Raw genomic sequence first — 24,815 nt, 5'->3', positions numbered from 1 at the left:
ACAGACAGTTTATTCAGTAATTTAGGCATCAAGGCCCAAAGTACAATGCAGATTGGATATTAACATTTGTCATGTGATGTACATGATTAGATTTTAAATCAAGTTACACATTTCTCATTACAAAGACATGTTTTAAAAATACAGAAACAGCACGGATCATATCAGGATTTTCAGAGTTTAGCAGGTTTATCATTAACTGACGGTCTTTAAAAATACCTTGCAACATGGGGAGAAATATATAACTTAAATGGGAATACATTTCACATATAAGTAAGACATGGTATTCATCCTCTACTTCTCCAGATGAACAGTTTGTACAAATAGAGTTCACAATATCACCGTCTTTGGACATATGACATACATTTACATTAAAATTGTGCAAAGAAATTCTAAGTTTACAATAAGCTCTGATTAAACTTTTATCAAGGCCTGATGGGCTGTATGTAAATGTACTTACGGGGTCTCCAGTGACACCTGGGGCACCATTGGGTCCTCGTTGTCCTCGAGGTCCAGGGGGGCCCTGTATGATGAACAAATACATCAGTGACCCACACAAATATACTACTCAAAAGAAGTTAAGGATCACCCGATTCTTTCATAATGGTAAAGTTAATCTGTCATGACATGAGAGATTAACTATAGTAATATGAAAGAATCAGGTGATCCTTTACTTCTTTTGAGTAGTATACAACATAATGTAATGATGTCCCACACGACCTTTGGAATGTATATTTAAAAGCTTACGCCAAATATTGTAATGAATTAAAAGAAATGCATATCAATATTTTCTTGTGCCATGATGGGCCTTAAAATTAATATCTTCAAAGTCAACTTCATTTTAAAATTTAATGAATGGGTGCGTGAGTTGGGTTTTACGCCGATTTTAGCAATATTCCAGTAATATCCGACAGGGGACACAGGAAATGGGCTTCACACATTGTACCCATGTCGGGAATCGAACCCGGGTCTTTGGTGTGAGAAATTGAATCCACGGCTTTGACGTTAAGAACAAACGTTTTAAACACCAGGCTACCCTGCTGTCCCTACTAGAGACCGAGGGCGGTCGGGTAGCCTAGTGGTTAAAGCGTTCGCTCCTTGCGGCGAAGACCCAGGTTCGATTCCCGACATGGGTACAATGTGTGAAGCCCATTTCTGGTGTCCCCCGCCGTGAAATTGCTGGAATATTGCTAAAAGCAGCGTAAAACCATACTCACTCACTCACTCACTACTAGAGACCGAAAGCAGGCTCAGTCTCCCAAGTAGTCAGGGAACAATGACACGCAATCAGCCATGTAGCAGTCCCACCACCCTATACCCATTACTCTCAGTTTTTCAACAAGCACGAGGTACTGAGAACCTCACCGGGCTGTACTCTACAAGGAACTTAAAGGTCCAGTTCACCTTTTCAGTTAGTTGTACTTTACACCGCTGTAGCTAACTACCAGCAACATCCCGGCAGGGGGACACCAGAAATGGGCTTCATACATTGTACCCATGTCAGGAATCGAACCCGGGTCTTCGGTGTGAGAAATTGAATCCACGGCTTTGACGTTACGAACAAACGTTTTAAACACCAGGCTACCCTGCTGTCCCTACTCAAGACCGAAAGCAGGCTCAGTCTCCCAAGTAGTCAGGGAACAATGACACGCAATCAGCCATGTAGCAGTCCCACCACCCTATACCCATTACTCTCAGTTTTTCAACAAGCACGAGGTACTGAGAACCTCACCGGGCTGTACTCTACAAGGAACTTAAAGGTCCAGTTCACCTTTTCAGTTAGTTGTACTTTACACCGCTGTAGCTAACTTCCAGCAACATCCCGGCAGGGGGACACCAGAAATGGGCAACTATGGGTGGTAGGGTTATAAAAACAAAAGGCAATCATCAACTTTGTAGCTGTAGAGACTTACAAATCTGTAGGCGACCTCCTCGAGATCAGCTGATCCAAAATCCACTCTCAGTCCAGGTAGCTGGGGTAAAAAAGAAAAAACTGAATAAGTTCAAAGTGGTTATTAGAGATGTCTCGATACGACTATCTCCTATAAAAGATACACATAACGATACTTTCTTCACAATACGATATGTATTGATATACTTAATTTGCAGCATTGCGTGAATCATATATTTCATCGGGAATAACACTATTAAACATGTATATGTGCACTGTGCCTTTAACAGCATTTTCTTAGAAGCCCAAAGTTGGCTCTCAGAATTGTTTTTAGTCGATATTTGTGTAATTGTATGAATTAATATTTCTTAGCTTACTAGACTGAAGTTTACAAGACTTGGGCTCCGGACTAGTGGCTGAAGTTGCAGACTGGGGTTAAGATTTTAGGAAAATGCCATCTCATAAAATTTTACAGATGAAGGCTTTGTTGAACCAAGGAGAGAACAAACATAGTCAAAACATCAATATAACTATAAACCCTAAACATAACAAGAGTCATCAGAAAGATGACATAACCCCTCGGGCAGCTGTCTGTAAAGTAACCACTAGTAAATGTGCAATTCTGTATGTAATGAGTCAACAGTTGAATGTTCTTTAAGAAGCATACATTGTTTACCCACTGAATGGTTTTCGAATTGTGCCCCAGAAACGAACCCCATCCCCAATTGAGTCTATGTCCAACTTCATTCCATAAAAATTTTAAAAAATTAAAATTAGAAAAATCCCAAAATATCAAAAGGCACCACTTCAGTATGTGCCTGATAGCTTTGCCAAGTTTTGATCAAATACACTGAATGGTTTTCGAATTCTGCCCCAGAAACGAACCCCATCCCCAATTGAGTCTATGTCCAACTTCATTCCATAAAAATTTTAAAAAATAAAAATTAGAAAAATCCCAAAATAGCAAAAGGCACCACTTCAGTATGTGCCTGATAGATTTGCCAAGTTTCCATCAAATACACTGAATGGTTTTGGAATTCTGCCCCGGAAAAGGAAATGATTACGGACGGACAGACGGACGGACAGACAGACTGGCTGATCGCTATATCCCCCCGCAGAATTATTTCCTTATACATTTTTTAAACGTGACTTACATTTGTTCAACAAGCAATCAAGGTAACTTTGGCCTTGTTAAAAACAACTGAATGGTAAGGTTTTCCTTATAGTTGTTGAATTTGGCAGAATAGAAAACAAATTGCGAAGTGAATAATATTATTTTCAGTCATTTCCCCAGGGGGTAAAAATATGTTAACATACTGTAGGTCATTGGATCACGAAGACATTTAGACACAAAGTAAAAGGCATCTTTCTCTTAGACACATAATTTTGTAAAAAATAATTCTACCATGAATTTGGATAATACACGATTGGTCAATCAGAGGTATCAAATCTCAATAACCACCTCTGATTGAAACAGCCAGTTTGATGTCCACATCACCTCAGAAGCTAATACTTATCAAACAGTTCTGTTTTCTCAGTCATTGTGGGTAGGAATCTTTAAATAATTATGTGGACACTACATGTCTCATTACAAGTTTAATTAAGCATGGTTAAATCTACAGATAATCTAGCTCTACATTGAAAACCAGTATACTTAAGACTTGATCTATTTTTGACCCAATGGAATAAGTGACAGAGCACTGGGAGACAAGAACACAAAGTAATCATCCCTATCTTGTTCATCATTTCCCTCAGGTTACCTGTCCTGTTGCAATAGAAGTCTGGTCGGGTTTCACGACAGTTGAATTTTTGGCGTTAGAGGATGCCTTCTTGCCCTTCTTCTTCTTCGACTTGAAGGGCCTGTCGCACTCTGGGGTGTAATACGTGCAGTGGTCGTACGCAGCCTCCGCTCCAGGCACAAAGATCAGGTCCTGGAGGTCTCCCTGGAACACACAAAGTGAGTGAGTGAGTGAATGTTTTAATACACAGTAGTCAGCAATATTCCAGATATATCATCATGGCAGTCAGTAAATAATCATGTGAGCCAATCAAACCAATGGTTGACAGTTGACAGAACAAACAAGGCATGATGACACAAATCTATCCAGATTGCTTCGTAACCAACTTGTACTCACCAGTTGGTGTTTATGACAACCATAGGTAGAGGGGGTCCATTATGCCTCATATTCCCCTAGACAAGCATTGAGAACCAGAGTGGGACAAACATCAGTATTGGGGGCTATTCTGACCCATAATTCCCCAGGCCACAATGACACGTAGTCTGGGCATAATGACATGCGATCAGGCTCTCAATGACACATAATCAGGGCATGACGACATGCCATCAGGCTCTCATTGACACATAATCAGGGCATTATGACATGCCATCAGGCCTTCAATGACATTTAATCAGGGCATGATGACATGCCAACAGGCCCTCAATGACACGTAATCGGGGCATGATCACATGCCTAAAGGCTCTCAATGACACATAATCAGGGCATTATGACATGCCATCAGGCTCTCAATGACACATAATCAGGGCATTATGACATGCCATCAGGCCCTCAATGAAATGTAATCAGGGCATTATGACATGCCAACAGGCTCTCAATGACACGTAATCAGGGCATGATGACATGCCATCAGGCTCTTATTGACACATAATCAGGGCATGATGACATGCCATCAGGCCCTCAATGACATGTAATCAGGGCATTATGACATGCCATCAGGCCCTCAATGACAGGTAATCAGGGCATTATGACATGCCATCAGGCCCTCAATGACATGTAATCAGGGCATGATGACATGCCATCAGGCCCTCAAAGACACGTAATCAGGGCATTATGACATGCCATCAGGCCCTCAATGACACATAATCATGGCATTATGACATGCCATCAGGTCACGATGACACGTATCACCCATGTCACAGAGCCTGACCTCAATCCCCATTTTACTGAGTCCCTGTACTCATAATAGACCCAGTGTATACATGGCATGTCCCAGCAAAATCCAGAAATAATGGGTCATTAGTGGACACCATGCTCTCACCCACTGAGGGATCTTTGCCAAACATGTAAAAATATCTGAGGAATTCCATTTGACAGTTACGTCCCATGAGAGCTCAACACCGAATGGAAGAGTTAACCAGCTATATAATGGCATGTCAGCTTGATGTGGGAGGAATGTCTAAAATGATATACCGTATTCGACGTAATAAGCGCCCTGCTCTAATAAGCGACCACGGCAATATTTGCCAATATATTGGCTAGTGAACAATCCCAATTAGCACCCTTCCGACTGATCAATGTACACAATTCGTGTATAATACGCACTCGTGTGTTATATGCACCCTTAATTACGGGCAATTAAATTCTGGAAAAACATATATGTCGTGTATAATACGCACAGACTTTTCTTTTCCATATATGTCGTGTATAATACGCACAGACTTTTCTTTTGTATCATTTCAGGCTGTCAGCACAAACTATTATATTTACGATCTGTCGACTCTTTCACCAAAACTATATTCTAATAACAGACCTCTATTTCTAATTTTGAGAGCGCCCTGGGCGCTTATTACGTCGAATACGGTAGGTCTCAGAAGTTTACCACTTATTGAAACACATAGCATGGGTATGCAGCTGACAAACCTAACCTAAAGAAACATAATCAGGGCGAAGCTAAAACTAAACGAAGATTGTGATCCCTGTTCAATAAATGTGGACTCAATTCATGTTTTTCTTGTAAAGATGAGAGGGACAATCATAAATTGTGACACTGTCTATATTTTGAACCCAGTTAAGTTTGTAATTTTGTTGTAACTTTTATTTCTGGAGGTTTTCATTTGTTTTGTTTTTTTGTCTCTGTTTTGTCTTTTGCCATTCTGACCACAAGAAACTAAATAAGTCAGCCCTTGGTGATGTCTATCCTTATGTCACAACTAGTTTTAGTCCATGCTAAACAGTGTCATGATGGTCATTATACTATTCACTTCATGAGTGAGTGAGTGAGTGAGTATATTTTTACGCCGCTTTTAGCACTATTCCAGCAATATCATGACGTGGGACAACAGAAATGGGCTTCACACATTGTACCAATGTTGGGAATCGAACCCTGGTCTCAGCGTTACGAGCAAACGCTTTAACCACTAGGCTACCCGACCGCCCCCTGTTCACTTTGTGAGACAGGGCCCATCAGTAAATTAATTAAGTATGGGCAGTTGAAGACCAATTCTAACCCAGACCTTCACAAGTGCAGTTTGTTAACTTACTGTAAATATTTCTTCTTCAAATAGCTGATGTCCAACAAATATGACTCCATTGGATGCAAATTCTGCAGGTAGGGTTCTCTTGAGTGGAATGGTATCTAGTTGTACACAGTTGTGAAGCACTGTCAGAGCATCTCCTTTCACACTGATTGATACTCGCTGCCAACTGGAACACAAACAAACAACCAGTCTGTCACACGTGTGATACGATGATATAACACAGGAGCCACTTGACCAATGGGCTTTCATCATCCAAGGTTCAAACAGAAATGGAACACTAAATTTCAAGGCCTTTTAAAGGCTTTTCAAGGCCAACTGTCATTGTCAAGGCTTTTTTAGTTGGGTTATTAACTTGAGTGTGTCAATATTTGATCAAATCCAGCAAACTATACATTCGTCGTAAGACATAAAAAGCAGTATGACCATCACACATTGTTTGACAAGATTTATTCTTCACCCGACAAAATATAAATTTAGTCAGCCATGAATTTTTTAGGGTCTCTCGCACACAATTCTTTCACTGTGATACATCTCACTTAAACATCTTTGGTACATATTTTTGTGTGATTTAATACTTTGATTAAAAGGTATTTGTCATATTGTACAAGTTCAAGGCTTCTCAAGGTTGACACCAAAAACCAAGGCTTTTCAAGAAATTCAAGGCTTTTTCAAGCCTGTACGAACTCTGTTATCTTTTACTATATGAATGAGTTTTAAAATGAAGCATCACAGCCTCGCCATCCAGTCCATTTCAGTCGACTTTCACAACAAGCATAGTTACAACTGGGGCCGATTCTACTTCATACTTTTCACATAGCAATCTTGGGTAACCAAAACCAAGAAAGACTTCTGTAGTTCGGATGGTCATTAACAATGAGCAAAAAATATCCATGAAATTATCAAAAAGCCTACACTTAAAATTAAAAGCTGGCAAGTCTATAAAACAAAAAACACTTACAATCCATCATTTAGCGTCATATTTAAAATGGGTGATGCATCGGGTCCTGGCCTGCCCTTTTTGTCAGTAAACGTAAATTTGACCTCATCTCCAACCGACAGTGACATGAGTTCCTGGGCCTCCTTGTCACTGTATATAGTAAATAGCTTGCCCTGAACGCCTTCATCGGCTCTGAATGTTGCAATGATGGAAAAGTCAGCGGGAAATCCATCTAAAAAACAGGAACAAACACAGATGAGCAGATAGTAATTTGCATGAATTCAATAGGGGACTGAATTAATTATAACTTAATTAAAAACAAATTTGGATAAAATAATTGTCTTCTAATTGATATAGTGAAAAGATTCAAAGAAAAGATTTTTGTAAATAAATTACAAAAGTACAAAGTTGCTATGTAAAAATTTATGTAATGGCCGAAACTAAAAACTAAGGCAAAAAAAAAAAAATCTTGGTTCTCAGGCACCGCCGCATCATCATAAAGTCTGCCGCACCTTTCGTTTTTATTTCCATTTTCAAAAAAAAAATATCCTTAAATCCTCGAACACACGACCTCAACTGTGAAATGCTACAATACTTAAAAACAATGCGATCCAATATAACGTGCAGTTACGTGCAGTTATATAAAAGGACACATATTTCCTCAAGAACTATTGAAAAACACTTACATGGGAAGACTTTTTGTATCTGCGTGTTGAGCTGTGAGTCTGGTCCAATTCGCCATCCCCAGTCATCTTCAATTGTTCCGCCTTTCTGAGGTCGATCCCAACAAATTCCTGTTACATTCTCTACTGTAATTTCATCAAATTCATCTTCGGCCCATGTAAACCGATTTATGTCCACACTTTCTAAAAGATCAACGCCACCTGAAAGAGAGAAAAGATGTTTGTAAACAAGAATTTCAACTACTACAGGACAGGTTGGTTCACGGGTTACAGACGATTTTTAAATGCCCAGTGACATCATCCTATTGTTGTATTTGTAGTTTTCTCCTTTGAGCAAGTACTAGGTGAGGTGATGTGAAATTGGGTTTAACGTTGCGTCCAAGATTATTGCACTTATATAGCGACGTGCATGCACGTGTATGTGTGTGTGTGGCTGCTTGTACTAGTCCGGACTGATGCCGATTTATAGTGCTAGCTCACTGAGATACCATGCCGCAGTTTAACATGGATACCCCACTCAGACACAGTATACTGACTCCGAGCCGACCAATGCCGAGCGCCAGACAGGGTAACAACAAGTACAATCTTTTAACGTCTTTTTGTATGACGCGGACCGGGATCGAACCCTGGACCTTCCGCTCTCCGGGCGGACGCTCTACCACAAGACCACGGAGGCGGTCAGCAAGTACTAGGACTCAATCCAGTTGAAATCCGGGAGAGACTTTGAATAGGCATAGGTTTGGGGAGTTTCTGCTGCAGTCACCTGGACGTGCCAACTACTGATGATGAATAAAAATGTGGCATCAATATGATTCTTCAAAAATATTGTGAGAAACTTTTGGACGATATTTGCATACAATGAATATGAGATCCAGCATCATGTGAAAACCCTGCTGTGACCTTCACCTTCATGGGTGTTACCTGCAGGACATTTTCACTCATGACAAGGCAACACCCAGTGTCTTCTCCGGTACTCTATGATTATTAACAACAGACTTTTGATTCAATAAAGTGTATCAAGGGCTCACTCAATCAAGGCAGCCATTTTGAAATTAGATATACCCTATTTGACGTAATAAGCGCCCAGCGCGCTCTCAAAATTAGAAATAAGGGGCTGTTATTGGAATATTATTTTGGTGAAAAAAGTTCGTAAATTTTATGGTTTATGCTGACAGCCTGAAATATTTATATACGACATATATATTTTCCAGGATTTAATTGCCCATAATTAAGGATGTACATGAATAAATAAGTCTTGTGTACATTGATCAATCGGAGGGGTGCTAATTGAGATTGTTCACTAGGCAATATATTAGCAAACATCGCCGTGGGTGCTTATTAGAGCGGGGCACTTATTACGTCGAATACGGTATGCCAGATTCATATTTACAAGAATAATGTTGAATTCACGCTCATGTGCTGGAGACATTTTGTGCTAAGTTGGTGATAAGAGAGTTTGACGATGACATGTCTTTCAAGGCAAGGCTTAGTGGCGAATAGGCCCAAGGTACAGGAACATAGGGGTGGAGACGGTTTACTGCAGAGGAGGATGTGTGCACTACAGATGTCTAGTGGAGCCAGATGGACGGAGCCTGTGGATCCCCTCACACACATTGTGATCAATATTGGACCTGATGTGTTAAGTTATAGCTGTTGAGATAAGGCTATGAGTTACATGTGTTACAGGAGCTCCGGCCTTTGGTTTCTACGTTTTACAACTTCTGAGGTACAATCTCACCATGAAGATTTCAAAGAGTGTCATACAACTCTTGCTCAAAAGTTGTTACAGCATCAAGGCCAAAGGTTTACTTTCAAACGTTTTATTGTAGAATTGTGGACATCATTTCTAAATTTGATGCATAAGAGCCAAAAATGATGTCGGATGCAATATGTTCATATGGTTTTCAGGTGAACACTTGATTTGCCTTTGCATGTGTTTGTGATGGGTGCCTGCAGTGAGGCAGGATACGCTCACCTTTTTTGCTTACACCTCATATCTGTAAGTATCATCACCATTTGAAAGTGATTCATAAACACATGCTTATGATATGGTTGGAATAATCTAATGGGCTCTGGATTATGGAAAGTGTTTTGTGTTTTTATTTACAGTGTATATGTAAAGGTGTCACTTTGGATAAGCGTAAATTCAAAGTAAGTGTAAGAGAAACACTGAGTGTAAGATTAGACTTAGTGTGTGAGTAAGCATAAGACTTGGTCGAAGTATAAAACTTAGTGTAAGAGTAAGAGTAACACTTAGTGTAAGTGTAAGAGTAACACTTAGTGTAAGAGTAAGAGTAACACTTAGTGTTAGTGTAAGAGTAACACTTAGTGTAAGAGTAAGAGTAACACTTAGTGTAAGTGTAAGAGTAACACTTAGTGTAAGAGTAAAAGTAACACTTAGTGTAAGAGTAAGAGTAACACTTAGTGTTAGTGTAAGAGTAACACTTAGTGTAAGAGTAAAAATAACACTTAGTGTAAGTGTAAGAGTAACACTTAGTGTTAGTGTAAAAGTAACACTTAGTGTTAGTGTAAAAGTAACACTTAGTGTTAGTGTAAAAGTAACACTTAGTGTAAGAGTAAGAGTAACACTTAGTGTAAGTGTAAGAGTAACACTTAGTGTAAGAGTAAGAGTAACACTTAGTGTTAGTGTAAGAGTAACACTTAGTGTAAGAGTAAAAGTAACACTTAGTGTAAGTGTAAGAGTAACTAACTGTGGGTGTAAGAGTAACTCTAAGTGTAAGTGTAAGAGTACCACTTAGTGTAAGAGTAAGAATAACACTTAGTGTTAGTGTAAGAGTAACACTTAGTGTAAGTGTAACACTTTGTGTAAGAGTAAAAGTAACACTTAGTGTAAAAGTAAGAGTAACTCTAAGTGTAGGTGTAAGAGTAACACTAAGTGTAGGTGTAAGAGTAACACTAAGTTTAGGTGTAAGAGTAACACTTAGTGTAAGAGTAAGAGTAACACTTAGTGTAAGAGTAAGAGTAACACTAAGTGTACGTGTAAGAGTAACACTTAGTGTAAGAGTAAGAGTAACACTAAGTGTAAGAGTAAGAGTAACACTAAGTGTACGTGTAAGAGTAACACTAAGTGTAAGTGTAAGAGTAACACTAAGTGTACGTGTAAGAGTAACACTAAGTGTAAGTGTAAGAGTAAGACTTAGTGTAAGAGTAAGAGTAAGACTTAGTGTAAGATTAAGACTTAGTGTAAGAGTAAGACTTAGTGTAAGAGTAAGACTTAGTGTAAGAGTAACACTTAGTGTAAGAGTAAGACTTAGTGTAAGAGTAAGACTTAGTGTAAGTGTAAGAGTAAAACATAAAACATATTGTTAGTGTAAGAGTAAAGCTAGTGTAAGTGTAAGAACCAATTAAGACTTAGTCTAAATGTAAGTGTATTAAAGTGTAAGAGTAAGACTGAGTGCAAGTGTTAATCTTTGAAACAGCAAAACTACAAAACATAAAAGAAATATATCAAAATATTTAGAAATAACATCAAATTTAACCTTTGAATTCCTTTTTTAACCCCCAAGATTCCTAACAGTGCAGCAAGACAGATGTCCTGTGGGGAGCCCTGGCTATTTGCTGAAGGAGCATGCTTCCAACCACTGGGTTCCCCTGTGAGAGGGGCAGGTGACACAAGACACACGGCAAGTTGGGACAAGATCAGCAGCACTCCAAACTATCAGGGCAATGCGAATGTGTTCAAGGTGCAATGTACATTTGTTCAAGCTACCTGATAAGACCTTCCATAAACACAGGTGAGTATTAATATGTAATAAGTTACAAAATATCACAATGAATTACAAATTTGAGTGAATTTTGTTGTACAATGCTTCTAACAGTATTGCAATTATATCATGGCGTGTCATCTCAAAGTGGGAGGAAAGCCTGAAGTGATAAAGGTGTTAGATGTTAACCACTCAACATGAGTAACCCACAGTGATCAGATCCAGGCATACCTAAGGGACACAACCCTGATTAACAACTTGTCACATCTTAGAAGATGTCATCCATGCCTCTAAAGTGTAGGATTGATGTACAACATGTAAAAGTTGAATATTGTTCAAAGAGGAAACATTTTTACGGACTTAACCTGCTTGCCAATCATCTATTAATTTGTATATAAATGTACTATTCAGAATTTTGGGATGTAATACTGTTACATCATACAGGTAAGAACAACATTTTCTTAAAGTGAGTGTGCCTATTCTTTGGAAAGTCATTTAGGCAGCTGTTAACAATTCCTTAAGAGGCGACTAAAGGGATCGGGTGGTCAGGCTCACTGACTTGGTTGATGCATGTCATCGATCCCAATTGCGTGGATCGATGCTCATGATATTAATCACTGGATTGTCTGGTCCAGACTCAATTATTTACAGACTGACGTCATATAGCTGGAATATTGCTGAGTGCGGCATTAAACAACAAACCAACCAATCTTGCTGTGGAATATAAAATGATATACCCCATAACATTAAGAAATAACAGGTTGGTAACACTGAATAGACTTATATCCTACACAAACTTCAAAAGACCAATAGATTGTGGGTTCGAATCCCGGTTTGCCCCGATTATGTTTCTAGGTTTGTCAGCACCATACCCTAGCTCATGGGTTTCACCGAAGTGGTAAACGTCGGAGACCTGCTCACTTCGGGCTTTCTTCCCACATTAAGCTGACACGCAGCGATATAACTGGAATACTGTTAAAAGCGGCGTTAAACCCAACTCACTCACTCACTCAAAAGACCAATACCTGCAAAAAGCCTGGTTCAGTATCAAACCATGGGTATGTGATACACTCCTGAACTGTGGCCTCATCGTGACAGAGGACCGGGTTCAATTATTCCACATGGTTCCAATGTGTGGACTCCATTTTGTGTACCCTGGTGTGATATTTCTGGAATATTGCAAAGAGCAACATAAAACTCCACTCACTCACTCACTCTTATCTTAAATATGTGTCCAACTCTTAAAATCTTAAGTATTTCATAAAGTCTTTGATGATTGGACCACTAGGTGTCACTCACTCACTCTTATCTTAAATATATGTCCAACTCTTAAAATCTTAAGTATTTCATCAAGTCTGATGATTGGACCACTAGGTGTCACTCACTCACTCTTATCTTAAATATATGTCCAACTCTTAAAATCTTAAGTATTTCATAAAGTCTTTGATGATTGGACCACTAGGTGTCACTCACTCACTCTTATCTTAAATATATGTCCAACTCTTAAAATCTTAAGTATTTCATAAAGTCTTTGATGATTGGACCACTATGTGTCACGGGATTATGAACTCAAAACACGATGAACAGAACATGATGAATATTTCAACCAAGAATTCAGGGGAAAGTAGAAAACGGTTCATTGCACGTTTGTGGTGTTTGAATGGAACTAATCAGCATCTGATCAGTCCCATGCGTGTGGAATACACAAACAATGTTTATGAACCTCCCACCAGTGTAAACATACAACAGAGGGGAACACACAAATAACCAGACACCCAACCTGGGGCGGATCATGGCTCGTGGCTGTGGGATGACATTTGACATATTACATACACATCCAGCTGAAATAGGTCACTGGTCAATGCCCCATGATATCTGTGACGGTGTTTGAACCTAATGATGTTAGACTTCACAAGTCTCTAAGGCTATCATTATTAGTTCAAATCATAATTTCTACATTACCATATTTTCTTGAGTATAGTGCGCACCCATGTAGAAATGCGCACCCCTCTCTAGCGGGTTCAATATTTTGGAAAAAAAGAAATTTGAATATTATGCGCAGAAAAAGATTACACCGTACCCTTTCAGCGAAGTCCGCCAAACGAACGGGTGATGAGAAACTTTGTCAGTACGAATTCGAAATTTGAGATAAAAAATCAGCAGACATGTTTATTTACCGTTTAAATAGTATTTATTGTTCTGCTAGACATTGTTTTATATCTAGGGATTAAGATTATGGATTTGTTGACATGGTATTTCCGGTGCTCACGGTAATGTCTTTCCATGGGGGGAAAAAACATCCAAACTCATAATTCGTGTATAATGCGCATCCCCTTCTACACAGCTGTGTTTTTTCGAAAAAAAATGCGCACTTTACTCAAGAAAATACGGTATGTAAATAATAAGAACAAGTTGTTCCCATTAGAGACTGGAGACTTTACTGTCCACATATCTAGACTTGCCTATGTGGAGCATAGAATAACTACACATCCATGGACTTATCTTTCAGTACAGCCTTTGAGCAAGGCTATTAATGATGTATATGTAGCAGGGCGTGGAATCATCCTACAGATGACATCCTTACCTTGTCAGCTTGGTGACGGGGTTAACCTCTTTGGTCATGTGGACAAGGCGTCCGACCTCGGTCAGAAGGTCCGGGGTTCGAATCCCATCACGGGACTCAGAAATTTTATAGCCGCTAAATTGGCGCCCAACATGGGGCTGAGCACGTTCATATCAAATTTGAGCAAAATAAGCCTCAGTACCCTACTATGCGGCCTGGGACGTGCCTTCGGTTTACATATACAGTTCCATTTTCCATGGGATATTTTGTATCTTTCTATGATACACAACACTGACTCTCATAGTTGTACATGTCATGCCTTCATGGCAGGAGAGTGAGTGAGTGGGTTAGGTTTAATGCCACTTTGGACAGTATTTCAGTTATAACATGGACTGTCACCTTGATGAGGGAACAAAGCCTGGAGGACACAGGTCTTAGATGAAGCGTGGGAAATCTACAAACCTGACTCAAAGAAACATAATCAGAGCCGATCTGGGATTCGAACTCATGGTCATAGGATTCTGGCATACCACGAAGGGACACAACTCTGTACAGATAATTGTTGAGACTGTGATGACTTGGCCACTCTTTCCCATTGGCAGGAGACTAATATCTTATCCGCAGAAAATATTTGTTGCGTATTTTTTTATGATAGAAATGGGATATACAAGGAATATATCTCCAATTGCTGATAGAAGTGGGCTATACAAGGAATATATCTCCAATTGCTGATAGAAGTGGGCTATACAAGGAATATATCTCCAATTTGATGACAGAAGTGGGATATACAAGGAAAATATCTCCCAATTGATGATGGAAGTGGGATATAAAAGAAATATATCTCCAATTTGATGACAGAAGTGGGATATACAAGGAATATATCTCCAATTTGATGACAGAAGTGGGATATACAAGGAAAATATCTCCCAATTGATGATGGAAGTGGGATATACAAGAAATATATCTCCAATTTGATGACAGAAGTGGGATATACAAGGAATATATCTCCAATTTGATGACAGAAGTGGGATATACAAGGAAAATATCTCCCAATTGATGATGGAAGTGGGATATACAAGAAATATATCTCCAATTTGATGACAGAAGTGGGATATACAAGGAATATATCTCCAATTTGATGACAGAAGTGGGATATACAAGGAAAATATCTCCCAATTGATGATGGAAGTGGGATATACAAGAAATATATCTCCAATTTGATGACAGAAGTGGGATATACAAGGAATATATCTCCAATTTGATGACAGAAGTGGGATATACAAGGAAAATATCTCCCAATTGATGATGGAAGTGGGATATACAAGAAATATATCTCCAATTTGATGACAGAAGTGGGATATACAAGGAATATATCTCCAATTTGATGACAGAAGTGGGATATACAAGGAAAATATCTCCCAATTGATGATGGAAGTGGGGTATACAAGAAATATATCTCCAATTTGATGACAGAAGTGGGATATACAAGGAAAATATCTCCAATTTGATGACAGAAGTGGGATATACAAGGAATATATCTCCAATTTGATGACAGAAGTGGGATATACAAGGAAAATATCTCCCAATTGATGATGGAAGTGGGATATACAAGAAATATATCTCCAATTTGATGACAGAAGTGGGATATACAAGGAATATATCTCCAATTTGATGACAGAAGTGGGATATACAAGGAAAATATCTCCCAATTGATGATGGAAGTGGGGTATACAAGAAATATATCTCCAATTTGATGACAGAAGTGGGATATACAAGGAATATATCTCCAATTTGATGACAGAAGTGGGATATACAAGGAAAATATCTCCCAATTGATGATGGAAGTGGGATATACAAGAAATATATCTCCAATTTGATGACAGAAGTGGGATATACAAGGAATATATCTCCAATTTGATGACAGAAGTGGGATATACAAGGAAAATATCTCCCAATTGATGATGGAAGTGGGGTATACAAGAAATATATCTCCAATTTGATGACAGAAGTGGGATATACAAGGAAAATATCTCCAATTTGATGACAGAAGTGGGATATACAAGGAATATATCTCCAATTTGATGACAGAAGTGGGATATACAAGGAAAATATCTCCCAATTGATGATGGAAGTGGGATATACAAGAAATATATCTCCAATTTGATGACAGAAGTGGGATATACAAGGAATATATCTCCAATTTGATGACAGAAGTGGGATATACAAGGAAAATATCTCCCAATTGATGATGGAAGTGGGGTATACAAGAAATATATCTCCAATTTGATGACAGAAGTGGGATATACAAGGAAAATATCTCCAATTTGATGACAGAAGTGGGATATACAAGGAATATATCTCCAATTTGATGACAGAAGTGGGATATACAAGGAAAATATCTCCCAATTGATGATGGAAGTGGGGTATACAAGAAATATATCTCCAATTTGATGACAGAAGTGGGATATACAAGGAAAATATCTCCCAAATTGATGATGGAAGTGGGGTATACAAGAAATATATCTCCAATTTGATGACAGAAGTGGGATATACAAGGAAAATATCTCCCAATTGATGATGGAAGTGGGGTATACAAGAAATATATCTCCCTTTGGATGATAAAAGTGGGATATACAAGGAATATATCTCCCAACTGCTGATAGAAGTGGGATATACAAGGAACATATCTCTCATTTGAAGACAGAAGTGTGAAAACATATTAACAAATGATTATGTTATGTTTTCATTCATTTACCCTTTGTCTACCAATGTTTTAGCCTGCACACACCCGCTAGATTCACATATGTAAATATATCCTTCGGCAAGAAGAAATCTGTACATCCCAATTCCGTTGAAAACAATGATATGAACCAACACATAGCACAGCCAGAGAATGGGGGGTTATTTTGCTTGAAAGGTTATTCCACTTTAAACCATGGCCACCCATGCTTCTGAAGAGAAAACAGCCCATCATGGCAGTACAAACCATGGCCTTCCTTCACATTCCTTGTGACCTTAAGAACCCCTTAGACTATTAGGCACTTGATGTAATGTCATAATGAAAGTTGACAAAAATAAACACATGTTTGGTAGGCGTTGAGAATGGTTGCCAGGTGACCCACATTCCACAGATGTGTCAAAGCTATTATACTGTGTTCACAACCTAAACTGCCAGGCAAGAAAAGTATACACTTGAAAACTGGATTTGACCAAACAATTACAAACGTTTTCAAAACGTTACTAGACTGACCTGTTATGAGATATAGGGCTGGGACGATACACCAACTGTGCGATCAGATACATATCACGATATCTTGTTCATGATCCGATATTTAACACAATACTTGTATGTGCTCTTATCTGTGGTGTGTAAGCCATCTTTTTCATCGACAGGATAGTCAAATACCTGGCACACTGACGATTTACAGTTGGCAGTGTCAAGTATGACGCAATGGTTTAAAATATTTACTTTTTCACTACTAATTAGTGTTTGGTGTATGGAATAACCCTTTCTTGTTTGTTTCATTTTCAGCCAACATCAAACAGCAGTTGAGAGTGAATCAAGTTACACATATTTGTGTACATCCTAGTCTTACATCCAAGAAAATGACACAAAATATCCTTTTGGGCATAGACGCAATGGTGCTCAGAAATGATGGGGTGTATACTATATCCACAATATAATAGAACAGCTTTATTTTCTTGCATTCAGAACTGATTAATTATATTTATTTTTATTAAATACAAAACTCATAAATATTTGTCTGAATGCTTCATTCACTTAAAGGTTAGAATAGATCTTCAGCAACCCAAAAGTGTGGATCGATGATCATGATGTTAATCACTGGATTGTCTGGTCCAGACTCAATTATTTACAGACCGCCGTCATATAGCTGGAATATTGATATGTGCAGCGTTAAACAACAAACAAACAAACAAACATTCACTTAAAAATGAAAAGACTGATTAGAAAGTGACATGACCCCCAGCGGTACCCCTCCCCCCATGATCTCCACACAGAGAGATTTCCTATCAAAGCACAATATCTGATTTTAATTAGATTGGTCATTCTGTGTCATTTTCAAATTCACATTTCTGCAGTTTCTTCCATGCCTTCCTTGCCGAAACTGGCTCATGGCTTCAGGCAGGACGCGACTTCAAACTCTAACATTTTCTTTTCTCATTATCATGAGATGATCTAGCGTTTCAGTGCAAGAGCATGTCTTTCAAACTATTCCAGTTAAGGGCATTCACCTCCCTGCATCAATACACAACTGGATGTCCTCCTTTTACGTCAACACAAAGTGTTCAGATTTGAAAGCAGCTTCCATCCAGGCCTATTTACAGCTGTTTATTTCTACAACATGATGCCTCTATTGCTTTCCCTGGTACATGCAATGGAAAGGCACCACCCCATTCCCAGGACATAAATATTTGAATTCTGATCTCAGAAGACAGTCACCCTTCCTGGCAGATATTTCTTTCTGGCTATTAGGACCGACCAATTTAAATATTTGTTTGTGCTGCCCGTGAAGATCTGGGTTAGAATGGGTCTTCATCAACACAGGCAACTAACGGGATCGGCTTGTGAGGCCTGCTGACTTGGGTGATGCATGTCATCATATCCCAATTGCGTGGATCGATGCTCATGATGTCAATCACTGGATTGCCTGGTCCAGACTTGACTATTTACAGACCACCATCACATAGCTGGATTATTGCTGAGTGCGGCATTAAACAACAAACAAACAAACAAATTTGTTTGTGAAGAGGAGCTTACCCTACCATATTCCAAAAGTAAGATAAAAATAATCAAAAATCCTGAATTTGATTGAAAAAATGTTTTTGTTTGTATTTTGTTCTAAAGAGTTTTTAAGTAACCCCAAAATTTTTATATATATTTTTTGGTCTCTTGCTTGCACATTAACTAAATAACGTAAACAAGAAAATAAATTAGTTTTGCTTCTTCTTTTTTAAAATTTGGATACCCTATCGCCCCTCCTTACCCGAGGGAGAAAGTCTGAGAGATTTGCAAACCACAGCAATAAACCGTCTACACTTTCTGTCGGCATGCATTTTATGCGTCTGCTGCTTGACATGCAGCCTCCATAATGTGTCGTCTGCTTTGGCTGTGAGCGGAAACCATTCACACTTCCATTCGGAATTCACACACATATGAAAACAACCACACTGGGTGCCTCCCTATGATTCCAATGCTTAACATGTAGAGTCAACAGTTTCCAAACAGCTCAAATTGGCCCACACTGTTGCTTGTCCTGCCATCGACTGTCTCCCAGTTCATACAGCTAGTCCTACAGGGCCAAACAATCACTGTTGTGTTGGTGCATGTGGCTTTGTCATTGAAAATCTGAAGGAAATATTATTACATTACTACTCAACATTTGCTAAGGATCAAAATAGTCATCTTTAGGTAAGGGAGTGGTCCTTAGTAAATGTTGAGAAGTATATTTATCACATCTGTGACCATTTCTCAAACAAAGAATAGATTTCCTTCCGGTACAACTCCTGGATGATGGTCCTTGTGCTGAAGCTTAACTGCTTTGGTCAATTGGTAAACTAGTGTATTAGTATTTAGTTAGCAATTGCTGTGCAAAGTGAAAAATAACTCCATTAAAATTCCTCAAAGTCTTTTTTCATGTCCTCCGATTTTGTCCCAGTTTCCAAGAACTTTTCTGTCACTGTGGTGTGCAATTTGATGATGGATGTCCTTTTGGTTTTTATGAGCAAGGGCCTTTTCAAGAAGGCAAATGTCCAATGTGCTGAGCAATGTGACTATTTGTGTTAACTCCAATATTGTAATGTGTCCCTGTTTCATTGAACCTTCCTGTCAATACACTGCGCAATCTGCTGTGTGATGTAGTGAAGAAATCACCTTGGTTTCCCTGAGCAAAGGACTTTAGAGGAAGGAAAATGTCCAAAAAAACTTAAACTTTTCAAATAAAAGTGGTTGAACAGAAAATATCACTTGAAGTCTCCTTATTTTCTACATAGCCTATATCTGTATATATTCCATGAGCAACACAAAGATTGAAGACTATTCTCTCAAGTATTGCAGTGTCCCTATAGCCTAGGCTATATACCTGGTAACTGTATATACATGAGCAACACAAGGATTGAAGACTATTCTCTCAATTATTGTAGTGTCTCTATAGCCTAGTCTATATCTGTATTTATTCCACGAGGTGAAAATCAAAATGTTCATAACCACCACAAACGAAATACACCAATAGGAATACACAAATGGCCCTAAAAGAATTTTGAATACGTCTGTTTCTTAAATATCACAAAGAAACAGTCAGTCTAGTTTGACTCCAGACAGATATCATAGGGCACGGTGCACCTGCATCAACACGCCACTCTGTAACAGATCAAGACAATGTTCCTGAAACTCCATGTATAGATAAACATTATGACACACCTCTAGGTAATTGGCCTCAAAATGACCGAAATTAACTTCCTGGCTAGAGGAAGTGTCTAAACAGACATGTGCAATACAGCCACTACTTGGCGACACCAACATGTGGACGCTGGGATTTGCTGCCTACGTGGTCCTCCCACTTGCAGTCATTCTTACGGACACCTGCCCTACGAAAAGCAAATATGTCAGATTAAATCAGTTTCTCATGACTGGAGGGGACACGGGTGGCTGAGTGGTCTAAGGTGCCACAATATGCTGTGTAGAGATGCATCCCTTGGGTACACCAGAAACCTATGATTATGGGTTCGAATCTTAAGAAGTGCCCCCTTCTAAGAGGTGAGGTGAGGTGAAATGGGGTTTAACGTCGCGTCCAAGATTATTGCACTTATATAGCGACGTGCATGTACGTGTGTGTTTGTGGGGCTGCTTGTACTAGTCCGGACTGATGCCGATTTATAGTGCTAGCTCACTGAGATACCATGCCGCAGTTTAACATGAATACCCCACTCAGACACAGTATACTGACTCCGAGCCGACCAGTCCTTGTTTTAGCCCCTTAATGCCGAGCGCCAGACAGGGTAACAACAAGTACCTACTTTTAACGTCTTTTGGTATGACGCAGTCGGGGATTGAACCCCGGACCTTCCACTCTCTGGGCGGACGCTCTACCACTAGACCACGGAGGCGGTCTCCCTTTCTAAGACCGAACATTTGTTCTTTATTGCCACACACAGCAATATTCCAGACCAGACATTGAATCCTGTAAATGATATTGTGTCACCATGTCTGACCACTGGATCCATTTGGGCACTTCTATGACCAGCATAGGTTGCTGGGGACCGATTCCAATCCCATTGGGGTAACTCAGTATATACATGTACACAAGGGGCGGTCGGGTAGCCTAGTGGTTAAAGCGTTCCCTCGTCACGCCGAAAACCCGGGTTCGAATCCCGACATGGGTACAATGTGTGAAGCCCATTTCTGGTGTCCCCCGCCGTGATATTGCTGGAATATTGCTAAAAGCGGCGTAAAACCATACTCACTCACTCACCATGTACACAAAGAGTGAGTGAATGTTGTTTTGTGATGAATCAGCAATGTTCCAGTTTTATCACAGTAGTCTGTAAACAGTCAGGTCTGGACATTAGAGGTGTAACAATATGGTAGGGCTGCAATACAATACATATCCTGATACTATGGGTGCGATGCGATTCATATCCCCATACATAACTTGATATTCTTTCTTTTTGCACATAAATCATAATCCTGAATCATTTCTTTTATAAATTTCAGAGAGCAAGGATGGGATATTGAAGGACAGAAACATACAGCCTAGAGGGCACTGTGAATGTTATGCTGTTTATAGCCAATCTGGAAATACTAGATAATGTTTGTAAACTGGTTCTTGAACAGTTTCTGTTATTATCCACGTGTTTTTACAAAAATATGACATGTAATGTAATGATTCGTATGTATTACGATACAGGGGTTCCAAATCAATGCATTGTATCGTGGGACTTGTACTGCTGTATAATGAGACCCCTACTGGACACAAGTGGTTAACTCTATGACCATCAACCCACAAATGGGAAGGACACAGTCCTCTAGGTCAAGTCAGCTCAGAAAATTCCTTGCTCAGACTCCCACAAATATGTTAATATAAAACATCACTGTCAGAGAATTATCAGTCTTGATTATCTGCCGAAACAGATTCCACTGAGCGGAAAAGGCAAAATGGAGGTGAAAATTGTATGAATGTATAGCAGGGCGTGGAGTCATCCCACAGATGACATCCTTACCTTGTCAGATTGCTGACGGGGTTAACCTATTTGGTCATGTGGACAAGGCGTCCGACCTCTGATCTGAAGGTCCGTGGTTCGAAACCCATCACAGGACTCGGAAATTCTATGGCCGCTACAAATGGATCACTGGAAATCAGTGATGACACCAGGTGTTTAGGAAATGGGTAAGCATGTCCCGCCCTACCGGCAGCACCCGCCACTCACACAATTTTCATTTCATCAAAAGTATTGAAGTGTTTGTTTGTGCCTGCCATACGACTGCAGCCTGTAACAAACGAGTCTTGACCACACAAGTAATCTACTGACATGTTACTAGTTTTGTTGACTTTTGTCCTGACTTTTCCTGACCACAAAAATGCATTAATGTCAGTACAGCCAATGACGAAAATCAGAAGATTGTGTTAGTGTAATATGATATTTATACTTGTGTTTTTTCTGGTTTTAATAATAACGTAAGGGGTTATTTTTAATGCATGTGTTTTTCTAGGTTCTATTTCATCACAGAATATTACTGCAGTAATTAATCGTTGCTCTCTTTCTCTCCAACTGCCCGGAAAGTATCTTACGAACACTGGATTATTTTTCCATATGAATATTCATTCTTCAGGAAACTATCTGACCCAGAAGCATTAATCATTTACATTAGCCTTCATGATAATTTTCTGATCCATTATTTTCTTAGGTTAAGCTCATAAACTACACAACTAATACCAGGTAAATCAAGCAATAGTCTAACATTCAGTCCAGAAATAAAATATTCAAATTTAAAAGTATATACCTACAAAATCAATAAAATAAAATCCAAATGAAGCCCAGAACAATTATTAATTTCAGCTAAAGTTCAGGCAGGAAGGAAGGAAAGCCCGAAGTGATACAGGTCTCAGACGTTTACCACTTTGGTTAAACACATGAGCACAGGTATGGTGCTGACAAACCTAGAAACATAATCAGGGGGAACAGGGATTCGAACCCACAATCATGGGTCTCTGTAGGAACATAACTCAGTGAATTGCGGCGCCATGCACAACTAGGTGGCTGTGCCCCCAGACAGCGTACAGAGATGACCTTATTATTTCAGTCATGCATGTTGTCTAGTGCAGTGCTATGAATACATTCTTATTATGTCTACTGGCCAAACTAGTGACACACTTTAACACAGGGACAGATTGGCAAGGGGCTGCAGCTCACCTGACCAAGGACCAAATGTGCTTCTTCATTAATTTCAATTTGCCAATTGTTGGTGTACCCTGAGTTAATATGGCTGGAATATGCTTACAACAGTGTAAAGACTCAATCATTAATTTCAAAATATTAGCAGGGTTTGAAGTTCCTTGGATAACAGTGCCATTGGAACAGGGGGAAGAGAGTAAGGATACATGCATTTTGAGCATGGAACATTTACTCATAAAATATTTTTTCCAGTCAGTACAAAAGCTCTGTTTGCGAAAGTTCCTATAATAATTTTACACTTCTGTTATTATTCTTTTAAAAAATGAGGTTTTATAATGTATCTCTGTTACCATGGTAAACAAATTCTCCTTTTCTCATTTTTGCTAAGTCTCCAGTACACTTCTACCAAACAGCCGTAATATTCACTGGTGACTGCCTTTGAGCTTAATTTACTTTGACATAAACAGTCGTTTCATGTCTTCCGATTTCAGTTACGTTTTGGGTCCTGCTTTCTATCCATTTCTGTCATAATAACATGTTTTCACACTTGCCTTGATCATTAATGGGTTCGGTCAGTTGTTGTTTTAAGCTGTACTCAGCAATATTCCAGTTATATCACAGCGGTCTGTAAATAATCGAGTCTGGACCAGACAATCCAGTGACTGATATCATGAGCCACGCATTTGGGATACGATGACATGCTCCAACCAAGTCAGCGAGCCTGACCACCCGACAAGCATAGTCGCCTTTTGCGGCACTCATGGGTTGCTGAAGACTTATTCTACCCCGGAATCTTCACGGGTTTTATCATTAATTACCTATCAGGATTTGGTTCATGCATTCCTTTGTCGTCATATTCTTTTGTTTTCCTTTTAGAGTATGTTTATTTGCACATAAACAATATACAGGAACATAAACCATAAAACCAACATTTGTTCCTGTCAACTGGATTTTCATCTCAATTTTATGCACTTAATCCCGACAATATTTCCGGGGCGGAATTAAATTGTGGCAGAATAAAAACATGGTTACAACATCCCCCTTTACACACTTAGATTGGTAATTAAGCAAGTCTAAATCTTTTCAAAAACGTTTTGATCACCAGTATTGTACCATTTTCTTGAAGACAAGTTACAAATGTAACAGTGAGGAAGTGAGTTGGTTTTAACACCGCTTTGACATGTTTGAGCAGTATTCCAGTTGTATCACAGAGTGTCAGTTTGAAGACGGAGAAATGATAGATCTCTGAGGTCTGATAAGAACATCCCCCAGACAATGCTAACCTATAAAGCCGAGGGTGCAATGACCTGGGCTGTAAAACAATTAATTCCC

The 24,815-nt window shown here is 39.2% G+C and overlaps 1 protein-coding gene across 2 annotated transcripts in view; it reads right to left on the bottom strand.

Moving 5' to 3' along the window:
• LOC124151948 (collagen alpha-1(I) chain-like) overlaps positions 1 to 24,815 on the bottom strand; it is a 108,185-nt gene that overhangs the window by 59,658 nt on the left and 23,712 nt on the right. For both annotated transcript variants that reach the window (XM_046524653.2, XM_046524654.2), the window contains exons 2-7: positions 7,788 to 7,985; positions 7,123 to 7,333; positions 6,168 to 6,330; positions 3,649 to 3,831; positions 1,911 to 1,970; positions 458 to 520 (exon numbers count right to left, since the gene is read on the bottom strand). In XM_046524653.2, the coding sequence (XP_046380609.2) occupies positions 458 to 520; positions 1,911 to 1,970; positions 3,649 to 3,831; positions 6,168 to 6,330; positions 7,123 to 7,333; positions 7,788 to 7,985 (878 nt within the window). The remainder of the gene's footprint in view (positions 1 to 457; positions 521 to 1,910; positions 1,971 to 3,648; positions 3,832 to 6,167; positions 6,331 to 7,122; positions 7,334 to 7,787; positions 7,986 to 24,815) is intronic.

The sequence above is a fragment of the Haliotis rufescens genome, unplaced genomic scaffold (assembly GCF_023055435.1).
Source record: "Haliotis rufescens isolate VD_foot unplaced genomic scaffold, xgHalRufe1.0.p SCAF_8, whole genome shotgun sequence".
Lineage (NCBI taxonomy): Eukaryota > Metazoa > Mollusca > Gastropoda > Lepetellida > Haliotidae > Haliotis > Haliotis rufescens.
This window is presented reverse-complemented; position numbering and strand designations above follow the sequence as displayed.